General features: G+C 40.5%; 1 protein-coding gene across 1 annotated transcript in view; it reads left to right on the top strand.

Moving 5' to 3' along the window:
* SNX4 (sorting nexin 4) overlaps positions 1-15650 on the top strand; it is a 117232-nt gene that overhangs the window by 49295 nt on the left and 52287 nt on the right. The window contains exon 7 of the mRNA XM_007949387.2: positions 3303-3375. Coding sequence (XP_007947578.1) covers positions 3303-3375 — 73 coding nt within the window. The remainder of the gene's footprint in view (positions 1-3302; positions 3376-15650) is intronic.

Raw genomic sequence — 15650 nt, 5'->3', positions numbered from 1 at the left:
AGGGGCCATAGTCTCAGTGGTTCCACCAGGCTCTGTTGGACCAGCAAACCTGGTCCCACCTTCTTTTTTCTTTTTTCCTCCAAATGATTTTGAGTTTTGTTCCACATTGTTCTCCCTCTCTATCCAGGATCTCCTACATCCCTTCCAAGTGGATCTAAGGGTAACTTATCTTTCATACTACTTTTCCCTTATGATCTTTCTGCATTTTGGGGAAAATGGATATTTACTCAAATCAAATAAGATCTTATTTGGAATAGTTGTATATTCCTCTCCTTACATTTATCATTAAATAAATATTATACTGATCCCCTGTTTTATTTCAGGCACTGGGTAAAGAAAGTGGAAGGTCCCTTTCCCATAAAGTCTTTACAGTCTTGGTGGGAGAGGGAAGGAGACAAACGAGTAAACATGCCAGGGAAACTATAGGATACTGCGGAAGCTCTTAGGAGAGCTTTTCTGTCTCCTATGTGTATATTGGTGGGGGAGAGTACTGTGAGGAGTGGAATAGTATGTTAGGAAGTGGCATCTAAGGTGAAGCCCAAAGGAGAAAGGTTAGTTAGGTGAAGACGTAAGAGAAGGCTAAGGAAAATGAGAAAAAATAAAAGGCCTGTGTAAAGGCCTGGAAGCAAATTTAGAGGACGGCCCTTGGGAAGGTGTTGGTGGTTCATTATGTCTGCACCAGAGTGTTTGGATAAGGAGGAGAGAAAAGTAGAATCAAGAAATGAGGCTAAAAGGATATCATCAGGGATGAAATTATGAAGAGTTTTATAATCCACATTAAGGAGTTTGTACTTTATCTCAGGATCAATGGTTAAGTTTTGCAGCAGTGAGAAACTTGTGAGGGAGTAATGTAATTGGATTTGAACTTTGGTAAGATCATCCTAGTAGGAGGGACAGTAGATTAGTGTGGGAATGAACTAGGAGACCAGTTAGGAGGTTCTTAATTCCTAATTCCAGATGAGAATTCCAGATTCCAGTAATTCCACATGAGAAGTGGTGAAGCAAATTTGAATCTAGGGTATTGGCAAAGGGGCTAGAGAGGGCTAGAGAGTAGTAGACAGGTTTAGGCAATATTTAGGGAACAGAACTGACAGACGAGGTGATTAGTAGAATGCATGGGGTGAGGAAGAGGGTAAGGAAATACGTATGGTACTCAGGTTTCATTCTTTAGAATACTAGAGAACATAGGAAAGAAAGATTTTGGGTTGCAGGGAAAAATGTGTTGAGCTTTCGGTATATAAGAAATACAAATATCTGCTAATCTGTTGGCTTTATAGATCTGGAGCTTAGGAGAGAGATTTGAGTGGGAGGTATAAATTTGGAATTCAGCAGTATGTGGATTGTAGTGATGAAGGTTTATAAATGATAAATCACATAAAGAGTGTGTAGACTGAATGGAAGATTGTGGAGGATGTAGAACTGAACCATGAAGAATGCCAACACTTAATTGCCATTTTCTCTGGTGGTGTAGTGCCTGAGGCACTTGACTGCTAACCAGAAGGTTGGTGGTTCAAACCCACCATCCTCAGAAGGGGGAGCTCTGGTAGCATAGTGGCTAAGGCACTTGACTGCTAACCAGAAGGCTGGCGGTTCAAACCCACCAGCCACTCCTCGGAAGGAAGGTTGGGCAATCCTACTTCCGTAGTGATACTGCCTTGGAAACCCAAGGAGGGGTCGCTATGAGTCAGGGCTGACTCGACGGCACATAACAACAACAACAACAACATCCTCAGAAGGAAGGTTGGACAATCTACTTCTGTAGAGATATCACCTTGGAAACCCAAGGAGGGGTCACCATGAGTTGGAGACCACTCGACGGCACATAATAACAACAATAAAGGATTACTAGCATCCTGTGAGTGAGCTGAATTTATAGGTTCCCGGGTCCCACCAAGGCCTCTGTGTACTATGTGGTGGTTATTCACACCTTTCTCTTACTGAGAGACTCAAGAATCTACATTTTTTAACAAACACCTTAGGAGTTCTTTGATGCACACTGAAGTTGGAGATGTAAGAGATTCATGTTAGAACTGAGTACTATAAAGGAGACTTGAGTGTCCAGAGAGTAAAAGGAAAACAGTTCACAGTTACCTAAAGTGATACATACCTTAGAAAGAATAGACATATTGAGGGAGGGTAAGATCAGCTGTTAACATTACTGGAGGATCAAGTAAGATGAGGACTGAAATGTATCATTGCATTTTAGCGACATGAAAACAGTTGGTGACCTCAGGAATATTTCTCCAATATAGGCTCATGTCCCTGGGTGATACAGAGGGTTAAAGTGCTTGGCTGCTAACTAGAAGGTTGGAGGTTTGAGTCTACGCAGGGGAGCTTTGGAAGAAAGGCCTGGTGATCTACTTCTGAAATATCAGACTTTGAAAACTGTCTGTAGCATAATTCTACTCCGACACTCTCATGGGGTTGCCGTGAATTAGAGCCAATTTGACAGCAACTGGTTTTTATAGTACTGGAGTCCAAAGGTAGATGGTAGTGGGCTGAGAATGGGAAGGGGAAAAGTGATTACAGGTAGGGACAGAGTGCCTTGGGAAAGGATGGATGTTGAGAGGATGATGACAGTTGGGAAATGATTGTCAAGGGAGTGTGCATATGTGTTAATCTGGGAGAAACCTGACTTAATTGATAGGCTGATGAGAATAGTTTACAGAGAGAAGTTAGAAAACAGGATTATAGGGTATAGCTGGGATACAGTCTAGAGCCTTAGATGGGAAGAGGGATTCTGGCGGGAAGGAAGAAATGATAAATACTGATGTGGGAAATTTCGTAGGTTTTGTGACAGGAGGTAGAAGTGGTAGGTTCTATCTGATGGCTTCTATTTTGTCTGTGAAGAAGGAAGCTAGGTTGTTTGGAGAGAGGCAGGTGGTGGTATCAGAAGTTTTAGGTCTTTATGGAGAATGACAGTGAGTAGATTAGGAAAACAACAATTACTGGGGCGCATTAAGGTCAAGGTTAGAGACAATGAGTTTATGGTTATACCATAAAATATTTTTAGCACATACATTTCTTCCAAAGTATTTTTTATACCAACAAATTTTATCTCTTTCTCAGTCCCATAGTACAAATTAAGAAGAATATCATCTTTTCATGGCTTCAAATTATCAAAAGAAAGTATGGCTGTCTCCTTTACAATTTTTTCAATTCATATTGGGGTATAAAAGGTCAAGGCTAGCATATGGTAAATAGAATCAGTTTAATTACTCTCAGGAACTACTATTTTGTCTTTCAATTTTGACTGCCTGTTTTCATGAATAAAATGATGTTTCATTTACTTCCTGTTTCAGGAGATTTACTGAACTAAAACACTACAGTGATGAACTACAGTCTGTCATCTCACATCTTCTTCGAGTCAGAGCTGTAAGTAGTTCCCAAGAGCTTTTTGACACACATTTATAAGGAAATACTTCTCATTTAACCATTATTTATTTATTCATTTATTGTGATTTGGGTGAAAGTTTACAGATCAAAGACTACAGCCTTCACTATGGATTACACCTTAACATAAAGAAAACAGAATTCCTCACAACTGGACCAATAAGCAACATTGTGATAAATGGAGAGAAGGTTGAAGTTGTCAAAGATTTCATTTTATTCAGATACACAGTCAGTGTCCATGGAAGCAGCAAAGAAATCTGACAACATATTGCTTTGGGTAGATCTGCAAAATACTTCTTTACAGTGTTAAAGAGCAAAGATGTCACTTTGAGGACTGAGGAACATCTGACCCAAGCCATTGTCTTTTCTTTGCCTCATATACATGTGAAAGCTGGACACTGAAAAACAAAGACTGAAGAAGGATTGATACTTTTGAATTATGGTGTTGGTGAAGATGATTAAATATACCATGGACTGCCAGAAGAACTAACCAATCTGTCTTAGAAGTACAGGCAGAATGCTCCTTAGAAGCAAGGATAGTGAGACTTCATCTCAAGTACTTTGGCATGTTACCAGGAGGAACCAGTCTCTGGAAAAGGATCATGTTTGGTAAAGTAGAGGGTCAGTGAAAAAGAGGAAGATCCTCAACAAGATGGGTAGACACAGTGGCTGCAACGATGGGCTCAGACGTGGCCGTGATTGTGAGGCTGATGTAGGACTGGGCAGTGTTTTATTCCCTATCCTTAGAGAATGTTGATGGGATCTGGATTGGGATTGCATTGAATGTATAGATTTCTTTGGGTAGTACTGACGTTTTTACAATGCTCAATCTTCCTATCCACAAGGATGGCATGTTCTTCCATTTATGTAGATCTCTTATGGTTTCTTGAAGTAGTGTAGTTTTCTTTGCACAGGTCTTTTGTGCCCCTAGTGAGATTTATTCCCAAGTATTTTTGCTATTGTAAATGATTGATTTCCTTATTTCCTTTCCAGCAATCTCTTTGCTGGTATAGAGGAATCCCTGGCTAGAACTTCCAGTACAATGTTGAATAGAAGTGGTGACAGAGGGCATCCTTGTCTGGTTCCTTTTTGCAAGGGGAATGGTTTCAGACTCTCTCCATTGAGAATGGGAGCTCTGGTAGCATTGTGCCTAAGGCACCTGACTGCTAACCAGAAGCCTGGCAGTTCAAACCCATAAGCCGCTCCTCAGAAGGAAGGTTGGGCAATCTACTTCTGTAGTGATACTGCCTCGGAAACCCAAGGAGGGATCACTATGAGTCGGTTCTGACTTGATGGCACATAACAACAACAGCAACAACCATTGAGAATAATGTTGGCTGTTAGTTTTGCATAGATGACTTTTATTATCTCGAGGAATGTCCCTTCTATTCCTATTTTGCTGAGAGTTTTGATCAGGAATGGGTGTTGGATTTTATCAAATGCCTTTTCTGCATCAATTGTTATGATCATGTGGTTCTTTTCCTTTGTTTTGTTTATGTGGTGAAATGACGTTGATTGTTTTTCTAATGTTGAACCATCTTTGCATACCTGATATGAACCCCACTTGGTCATAATGAATTATTTTTTTGCTATGCTGTTAGAGTCTATTGGCTAGGATTTTGTTGAAGATTTTTGCATCTACATTTGAGGGATATTGGTCTGTAGTTTTCCTTTTGAGTGATATCTTTGTCTGGTTTTGGTATCAAGGTTATGCTTGCTTCATGAAATGAGTTAGGGAAGATTCCATCCTTTTCTCTGTTTTGAATAGTTTGAGTGGGATTGGTGTCAGTAGTTCTCTGAATGTTTGGTAGAATTCTCCGGTGAAACCGACTGGGCCAGGACATTTTTGTTGGTAATTTTTTTTATGACCTGTTCAATTTCTTCTTTTGTTATGGGTCTGATCAACTTTTCCACATCAGTTCCACATCAGTTTCCTATTACTTTAGGGAAGTGGTGTGTTTCTAGAAATCTGTCCATTTCTTCCAGATTTTCAAATTTGTTGGAGTACAGTTCTTCATAGTATCCTGATGTTGTTGTTGTTGTTTGCCATCGAGTCGGCCCCGACTCATAGCGACCCCTCCTTGGGTTTCCGAGGCAGTATCACTACGGAAGTAGAAATGCCCAACCTTCCTTCCGAGGAGTGGCTGGTGGGTTTGAATCACCAGCCTTCTGGTTAGCAGTCAAGTGCCTTAGTCACTGTACTACCAGAGCTCCTAGTATCCTGATATTATCCTTTTTATTTCAGTTGGTGCTGTTGTGATGTTGCTTATTTCATTTCTTATGTGTTATTTGTATTTTCTCCCTCTTTTCATTTGTTAAATTTGCCACTTGTTTGTCAATTTTATTAATCTTTTCAAAAAGCCAACTTCTAGGTTTTTTTTTTTTAATTGTCTTTCTATTTTCTGTTTCATTGATTTCTGCTCAAATCTTTATTATTCCCTTTCTTTTGGTGACTGTAGGCTTTTCTTGCTGTTCTTTTTCTTCTAATTGTTGGAGATGTTGGTTGAAAGTGTTGATTTTGGCTCTTCTTTTTTGATGTGTGCATTTATTGCTATAAATTGGCCTCTGGTCACTGTTTTTGCTGTGTCCCAAAGATTTTGGTATGTTGTGTTTTCATTTTCATTTGATCCAAGGAATTTTTTTATTTCTTTTTTTATTTCTTCTATTACCCAGTCATTTTCAAGGAGGGTGTTACTCAGTTTCCATGTGTTTGCTCTTTTTCTGTTGGTCTTCCTATTGTTGATTTCTAATTTTATAGCATTGTAATCTGAGAAGATGCTGTGTCAGGTTGGATTCTCTAGAGAAGCAAAACCAGTAAAGCTTATATATATATGGAGAGAATAATTTATTTTAGGAAGATGGCTCACACACTTACAGAAGCTGGCAAGTCCCAAGTTACTGGATCAAATGTCAAGCTGGAGGCTTTTCCTGGCTCACAAAGCTGCAGGAGCTGACAAGCTTCAGGTTGGCAGGTAGTATACCAGCTGTTGACTCTGAAGGATGACAAATCCAAGATCACTAGGCTGAATGGTGGATCCTTAGCTCACAGACATTTGAAGGCAGCACAACAAGATCCAGATCCACCGAAAAGTCTTTTTACCAAGATGCCTATATATATAAGTCCGATCTGATCATGGGAATAACCACATTACACATGCTTAAACTACTCAGAATCGTGGTCCAGCCAAATTGACACACAATCCCAGATATCTCAGTCCACCCCTTGTCAACTTGGCAGTTGTACAGATCTCCTTAACCACATATAATCTCTAAATAAGGACAATTGTAAAGTCATATTTGCCCCTAACATGATACAGTTAACATGCGTACAGCTGAAACACATTAACCTTATTACATTTCATAGTTAACAACAGAAGAAAACAAAAATATTGATGCACACATACAATGAAGAAATGCAGCAATCACAGTCCTCGTTTCTGTAGCTGGTTAGGTGGTCATGGCTGATATTCAGAACTACCTTCTTCTTCTACCCATTCTGTATTTTCCCTTGGTCTCAGCAAGCATCTCAGCTGCTCATGGTTCTTTTGTCTGGTGGGGTGACCCAAACCTTTGTTCCTGAAGGGTCTAGGCCACTAGTAGTCATATCAGAATTGTGTTGTTGTAGTTTTCCATTGACGTTAATCACAGGGCATGGTAGTACTAGGAGGCATCCTAAAAAATCTCCTGTATTCCAGACATATTCTTCTTTACCTCCATTATGTAATATCAACCCAGTTTCCCCTGGTAATTAGGCTCTATCACACCAGACAGTACAGTAACACCCTTCTTTGTTGCTCCAGAGGCATGAGGAAGCCAAAATGGCCAGGTGGCATTCTTAACTTAGAGTTCAATGCATTCAGTATTGTGTCTCCAGGTGGGAGTGTTCCTCCTTTTGAGACTAAGATCTCTATACCCACAGAGCATAGGGTAGCAGGGATAGGAAGCAAAAATTTTTTAACTGGGTCACTAGGGGTAGTAGTAGGAGCTCTGGTAGCGTAGTGCCTAAGGCACTTGACTGCTACCAGAAGGCTGGCGGTTCATACCCAACAGCCACTCCTCAGAAGGAAGATGGGACAATCTACTTCTGTAGTGATACTGCCTCGGAAACCCAAGGAGGGGTCACTATAAGTCAGGTCTGACTCAACGGCACATAACAACAGGGGTAATAGTGAGTGGTACCACTCCTGTTTCCACCTATTGGTTCCTGGACCTGTGAAACCTGGCTTTCAGAGAAACAGGACCGTATATTGGACGCTGTTTTAGAGCATATACAACATCCTGGAGAATATTGCCCCCACTCTGACTGATGGGCCACAGTGACGCTTTCGGTCTCCTGGAATTAGTGTCTTGACTTCCTCACCATTTAGAAGTTCTGTAACTACAGAACTCTTTTTGGTTTATAGTTGTCCTCATTTGCCAATTGATGTCTCTGGTTCCATGTTTATAATCTTAATAGCCTTATTTACTTTGGATACTTCTGTAACTAGGTTGGTTTCTGGGTTATGTCATCATGTGTATTAATGGTTGGGTGTTGTTTGCTGTTGTTTCTCTGTCCAAAGCACTCCCTTTGGCTTCTCTTACAAGGTTGATCCGGTTTTAACAAATTCCTTTAATGTCTGCTTATCTGAAAATGTCCTAATTTCACCATCATATTTGATAGACAATTTTACTGGGTATATAATTCTTGGTTGGAAATCTTTTTCTTTCAGGGTTTTATATATACCAGCCCATTGCATTTTCACCTGCGTGGTTTCTGCTGAGAAATCAGAGCTTAGTCTTATTTGTTGCCCTTTATAGGAGTTCTGGTGGTATAGTGCCTAAGGCATGTGACTGCTAACCAGATGGCTGGCAGTTCAAACCACCACCCGCTCCTTGAAGGAAGATTGGGCAATCTACTTCTCTAGTGATACTGCCTCAGAAACCAAAAGAAGGGTCACTATGAGTCGGATCTGACTTGATGGCAGTGAGTTTGGGTGTTGGTTTTTGCTGTAGATAACTTTTCATTTTTCCTGTGCTGCTTTCAGGATTCTTTCTTTTTCCTTGGTTTTGGTGAGTTTGATAATGATAATGTATTGGTGATTTTCTTTTGGGGTTTATCCTATTTGGGGTTCATTGGATTTTTGAATGGATATATTTTCATCTTTGATCATATCAAGGAAATTCTCTTCCAACAAATCTTCGACAATTTTCTCTGTGGTTTTATTTGGCTCTTCCTGTTCTGGAATTACAATTACATGTAGGTTATTCATTTTGATGGTATCCCACATGAACCTTATGCTTTCTTCATTTTGTTTTGATCTATTTTCTGATTGATCCCTTTCTAAAGAACTATTGGGGTATTGGTCTTCAATTTCAATAATTCTGTCTTCCATTGATTCAGTTTGAGTCCTTTGCCCATTTAATGTGTTATCTATTTCTCAGAATTTAGCATTAATCTTCTGTATTTCTATCTGTAGAGTGTGTCATTTCTAATTTTTCATTTGTTTTCTCATTTTTTTCTTGTATTGTCTTTCGAAATTGTTCTAGGGTCTTCTCTCTGTTTTCGTCAATTTTGTCACTGTTTTCCTTGATCTACCTCTCAGTCCATTGAAGGTACCTAAATATAATTCTCTTGAATTCCTTATCAGAGAGTTCCAATGCTGCTCCCTTTTTTTTTCTTTATTGTGATTTGGGTGAAAATTTACAGAGCAAATTCACTTTCCATAGAGCAGTTCACATACACTTTTTCTCATGACATTGACCACAATTTACCATAATGCAACAGCTCCCTTCCCATTCCTCTCGATAATTACCTCTTCCCTGTGTCCATCCCTCAATGCCCTCCTGCCCCCTGAGCTATCTTCCTGTCTATAAGCAGCCCTTCTTTCTCTCATGATTGTTTTCTCCAAGGAGTGTATCTACCTTAGGTAAACATTCACCTCATATGCCTGTCTTTTGCATGGCTGGAAGCCACAGGTGTGGATTCTATTCCAGACCTGAAGGGCAGTGAGGGGCCATCGACTCAGTGGTTCCACCAAGCTCTATTGGACCAGTAAACATGCCCCCCCCCTTTTTTTTCCTCCAAATTATTTTGAGTTTGTTTTGTTTTGTTTTTTATGGTGATTTGGGTGAAGATTTACAGAGCGAATTCACTTTCCATACAGCAGTTCATACACTTTGTCTCATAACCTGACCACAATTTACCACAATGCAGCAGCTCCCCTACCACTTCCTCCTGATAATTACCTCTTCCCTGTGTCCATCCCTCCATGCTTTCCTGCCCCGTGAGCTGTCTCCTGGTACATAAGCGGCCCTTCTTTCTCCCATGATCTCCCCAAGGAGTGTATCTACATCAGGTAAATGTTCAACTCATATGCTTGTCTTTTGCTTGGCTGGAAGCCACAGGTGTGGGTTCAATTCCAGACCTGACAAGCAACTAGGGGACCTAGTCTCAGTGGTTCCACCAGGCTCTATTGGAGCAACAAACCTGGTTCCCTCCCCCCTTTTTTTTCTCTCCAAATGATTTTGAGTTTTGTCCACATTGTTCTCCCTCTCTATCCAGGATCTCCTACATAGATCCCATTCCAAGTAGTTGACATTGGTAGTCGGGCACCATCTAGTTCTTCTGGTCTCGTCGTATAGGCTTCAGACTGGATGGTGTGCCAGTCGCTAGGACTGCTTGTATCTATGAATTTTTGGTTTTCTTCATTCGTCTTTGCTCTGGACGAGGGGAGACCCATCCTTGCATCTAGATGGCAGCTTGCAAGCTTTTAAGATCCCATTCACTACTTGCCAAATTAGGAACTGGAACGTTTTGTGCAGTATGTTATGCCAATTGAGTTTGATGTCCCCTGTGACTATGGGCCCGAGGCCACAGGTTCAACTACTCAGTCACTCTGGATAGCTGGCTGTGACCAAGCGGTGACCACCACCTTGCCTCTTGTCAGCTCTACTATACACCTGGGAATTCAGATCATACACATAAACTTATAGGACCGTTGTCTGCCAACCCTATACAGGTTCTTGGGTACACTCCCCACTTCACAGATATACCTACTAGTTCAGCCTGTCCACCCGTCTGTCCACCCATCTATCCACCCGTATACCCATGTTTGCCTTTACTGACAACACAGTACTGTATGGGCAAAAGGGTTCATCTTTGTTGTCTGTACCTCCCATGTACCTCTCTGTCTTCTCTTCCTCAGTGCCACCATATTGATCACTCACATTTGGTACATTGCCCTTCTCTTCACCCAAATCAATACTTATCTCTATCTATCTAACAGTGTTCCTCCCCCCACCCCTGGTAACCAACAAAGAAAATTTCCTTCCATAGATAAACCTTTCCTTGACTTTTACAATAACGGAATAGAGTGCGGTCTCTTTAAATATCCAAAATGGTCAAGCTGCTTGTAAACATTCAAAATGGCAGCAACCTCCAGACAGGCAGAAGTCCAGCCTTGCTAGCAGGGCTGATTCTTAGGTTAATTCTTAGATCCTACCACCACTCAGCACTCTCCAAACTCTTTGTGCCATGCCTTCAGGTTCACTGCCAGACTGCAGCTCTGTATGTCTCCTTTTTTTTGGTGTTTCCATGCAAATTTTTCTGCTGGTTGGAGTTTAGTCCGCTTCTATATCCCTCACTACAAGGCTCAGGGGTCCAGGATTATCTTCTGTGTCTGTGTTAATTGGTTCCCCTTTTCGTTGTTGAAGAGGGTCTGTGCAGTCTTTCTCCCTATTCCGCCATCTTATCGGAAGTCTCGACAAGTATTTCTTTCTTTTTTTAATTGTGATTTCGGTGGAAGTTTACAGAGCAAATTCATTTCCCATACAGCAATTCATATACATTTTGTTTCATGACAATGCAATTCTCCACAATGTAACAGCTCTCTTCCTACTTCCTCCCCATAAATACCGCTTCCCTGTGTCCTTCCCTCCATGTAGTGCTATCCACCAAGCTGCCTCCCTGTGTCATACAGGCTGAGGATCTCACGGTCTACTAGTCCCTTGGACTAATTGTTTCCATGCATCTTTGGTTTTCTTCATTCTTCTTTGCTCTGGACAAGGAGAGAACCTTCGTTGCATCTCAGTGGCCACTTGCAAGCTTTTAAGACCCGAGTCACTACTCACCAAAGTAGGATGAGGAATAATGTTTTTGTGTAGTATGGTATGCCAGTTGAGTTTGATGTTCCCCATGACCATGGTCCTGAGCCCATAGGTCTAATTACTCACTCCCTTATGTTAACTGGCTGTGGCCAAGAGGCCACCACAACCTTGCCCCTTGTCAACTCTACTATACACCTGGACATTCTTGCAGCACATACAAATATGGATGTAGAAACATCACCTGCTATCTGATGGCAAATCTTTCTGTTTGAACACTGACCACTAGACAAATGACTGGAGAGGACTGAAAACCTGCAAACTTTACTGTCAGCTTCATCTCATCATCTTTCCCAGTTCTGAATCACCTGGAACTGAAAGAATGCCTCCACTATGCTCACTGAAGTAGTAGGTGATTAAATGCTGAAAAGAACAAAGTCCTGTGGTACTCTATTGTTGTTGTTATGTGCTGTTGAGTCGGACCCCTCCTTGGGTTTCTGAGGTAGTATCACGATGGAAGTAGATTGCCCCATCTTCCTTCCAAGGAGTGGCTGGTGGGTTTGAACCACCAGCCTTCTGGTTAGCAGTCAAGTGCTATTAGATGATGTTATTTTTAAAATCTGGGCACACACAACTTTTTTTTTTTTTTTTAATTATATCCTAAAGAGATTTAAGACTCTTAATTATTTCTGTCAAAATGCTTTAGAAAGAAGCTATATATAATACTCTATATTGCCACCATCAATATGTAGAGAATTTCACATATAGTAGCTATTACCATTTTAATAAACAATTACAAATTAAATGTTAAATATTATATCAGTAATCATAACTTACATTTTTGGAGAATTAACAAAGTTAAAAATCCACCCCCTCACCATTTTAAAAATCTGATTTCCCCGAGAGAGGCAGCATAGTGTAGTAAGGACTCAGACAAATGTGAACTCAAACTATAGCTCCTTCTCACCTTAAGGTTTGACTTTGGAGAATTTATTAAACCACTCTGGGCCTTACATATTTCCTTTGGAGATGTGGAAACAACTTTCACCATGTGACTTTGTGAGGATTAAATAAGACGTCATTTGCAAGGTTCCTGGCAACAAGTAGCTGAGCTCAGTGAATGTCAGTCCTTTCCTCCTTCACACTACCTGAATCGACATCCTCTGTCAATAAATCATTTGAAGGTGCTTAAGAGCATGGGTTCTGGAGACAGACAAAAGGCCCCACATACCTATTTATTTTATGATCTAAGACAGTTATATTATTTGCCTCTCTTTTCTCATCTACAAAACGGGGACAGCAACAGTACCTACCTTCATAGAGCTGTTGGGTAGAGAAAGAAAATTACAATACAAATAAGCATGATAGCTGATACACAGTGGTAAATAAATGTTAGGTGCACTTACTTTCCTTTTGCTTTAGTTTACAAAACACAAATTATCTCAATTGAGTCAATTAACTCTATGAGGAAGGCATCTATTCACGTAAAAAATACAGGTTCATTGCCATTGAGTCAATTCTGACTCATAGCAACTCTATAGGACACAACAGAACTGCCCCACAGAGGTTCCTTGGCTGTAAATCTTTACAGAAGCAGCCTGCCTCATCATTCTCCCACAGAGCATCTAGTGGGTTCAAACCACCAATCTTTTTTCATTGGCAGCCAAATGCTTTAACCACTACATCACCAGAGTTCCTTTAAAATGTCCCATGCAGATATTATTACAATGTCCAGGCAAAGAAAACAAACTCTCAAGGACCCAATAGATGTCAGAGATAAGTTCCAAGGCCAGCACTTCCGGGGCCAAGGCCACCTGTATTTTCTGGTTGTTTTATGTTTTGATTTCTTAAATATTTAATTTTTTAATCTATCTGTAGTTTACTTTCTGCCTTCTCTAGTTTCAAAATAATTCTCCTTCACAGAAAAGACAGCCAAATAATTTCATTTTCTCATTTGTTGAAAATACATAATCTGCCTGAAACAGTGCCTTCTCTACTGTTATCCCCTGTGAACATCATGAAAAAGCCCTTCCTGTGAGGCTTTCTGCATGATTTGCGGGTTTCTGTCAGTATTGGGCTTAACTTGCCATTTTTACTTCTCATGACTAAACAACTTTTCTCCCAGTTTTAGAACACAGACTTGTAAAAGCTAAGCTATGACCTCCAGTAAGATGATGAAATAGGCAGACCCTCTTCGACAAAGAAAAGAGAAACTAACTGACACCGATACAGAAGATAATCCTGGAGCCTTAACTTTGAAAGGAAGGATACCGAAGCAGATTAAACATCAACTAGCAGAAGAACCTGAATGCAAACTGTGAGAAAAGAGAAAAATAGAGCTGGGGACTGTCAGCTATCATGATGGCACAGACAGCCTGAATATTTCCAAGTGGTTTTAGCACCTAAGAATTAACCTAAAAATCAGCCCTGCTTGCTGAGGGCTGCATGGACAATTGCACTGGTGGCTGATGATTAAAAAGGGAAACAGCAAAGAAGGAGACAAACTGAGCTGTGGACTTTCGACTGTCTGGAGGGTGCAGCTGTTCTGAATGTTTACAAGTGGTGGCCATTTTGGATATTTAAAGTGACAGCATTCTCACTTGGATTCCAGGGACCTAAGAATAGGTTCTGCCTACCAAAGGCAAAATGGATATATGTGAGGCTGACTACTGGAAAAGAGACAGGTGATGAGTGTGTAAATGCTGCCAACTAGCAAAAAGAGGAACACAATACCCTGCTTCCTCAGACACATCCAAGAAAACAAAAATGTAGGCTTAGGGTTAGGGTTAGGGTTAGGGTTAGGGTATAGAAGTGGAGTGAACTCCAACCAGCAGAAGAATTTGCATGAAAACACCAAAAAAAGGCAGGCTGAGCTGTGGACTTTTGCCTCTCTGGAGGCTGCTGCCATTTTGAATGTTTACAAGCGGCTTGACCATTTTGGATATTTAAAGAGACAGCACTCTCCCAGATTTCAGGGGCTTAAGAACAGGTTCTGCTTGCCAGTAACCCCAAGGACACTCTGGACCTGGACGACTGATAAGGTGCGACATTCACCTTGTTACTCTTATACCCCCCACCCCTTGGTGAATGGAGGTGCAGCCATCCCCCACTCCCACCCACCTTCTGGGGCCACAGGAACTCCATCCCAGTCTGTGTGCTCAGGCAGAGCCTGGGTGCCCTGATTTTTTTCTTTTCTTTCTTTCTTTTTTCTGGTTTTTAGTTTGCTTGTTTTTGTTTTCTTTTTCTTTCTTTCTTTTTTCTGGTTTTTAGTTTGCTTGTTTTTGTTTGTTTTAAAACTACTATTATTAATAATACATTTGTTCTTTTCACTATTATTTTTTATTCTTCCCCTCCCAGGTCCTGGTTTTCAGCTCTTTTTCTTTTCCCTGTTCGTGGTTGCAAATTTTTTTGTTTTTCTTTTTTCTTTTTTTTCTCATGGTTAACCCTGTTCCTTGTTTTTCTTTTTGCATTTTTCCCAATTTTTTCTTCATTATTCTCCTTCTCTACCTTTTTTCTCTTATTGCCCTATACCCAGATATTGCAGGTTTTCTTCTTCTTTTCCCCTTTTTTGGTTACTATTCCTGGTGATTACATGGTGTATTTTTGTCCATGTGCTTTTAGTTTTTTGATGGTTATTCAGTTGTAATGTTTGTCTAATTGAGTGGGAGACAGCAACATCCCATAAGACACAACTACACCCACACCTCCTGCGACTTCACTTACTGACCGAGACCCACCACATGCTTCTCCATCTGAGTCTGACATAACCCAGACACCACAGCTGTGGACATATCGCAAGTAAAATGAGCTTACAAGATTGTAAACAGGGAACCAAGACACATCAATTGGCAAGTGAGAACAACTACAAACAAAAAGAGCAAAAATACTGTGTAGTTACAGAACTTCTAAATGATGAGGAAGTTAAGAGAGTTGCAAGATAGAATGGACTGTTCTAAACTCAGGGAGAAAATTATAAATCACAGGGTAACTTAAAAGAAAAATGGTAAACTTTCATATCACAATAAAAAGGACAAGCACAAATATTCAGCATATACTAAAACAACAGCAAAAAGGTAAATGATAACACGATTCATAAACATAATGAGCTCAGCACAGAAAATAATATGGAACAAAGAAACCAGGGACACCATGAAAAAAACACATACCAAAATGAC

The sequence above is a fragment of the Orycteropus afer genome, unplaced genomic scaffold, assembly GCF_000298275.1.
Source record: "Orycteropus afer afer isolate SDZICR_OR568_19922 unplaced genomic scaffold, OryAfe1.0 scaffold00245, whole genome shotgun sequence".
Taxonomy (NCBI): domain Eukaryota; kingdom Metazoa; phylum Chordata; class Mammalia; order Tubulidentata; family Orycteropodidae; genus Orycteropus; species Orycteropus afer.
This window is presented reverse-complemented; position numbering and strand designations above follow the sequence as displayed.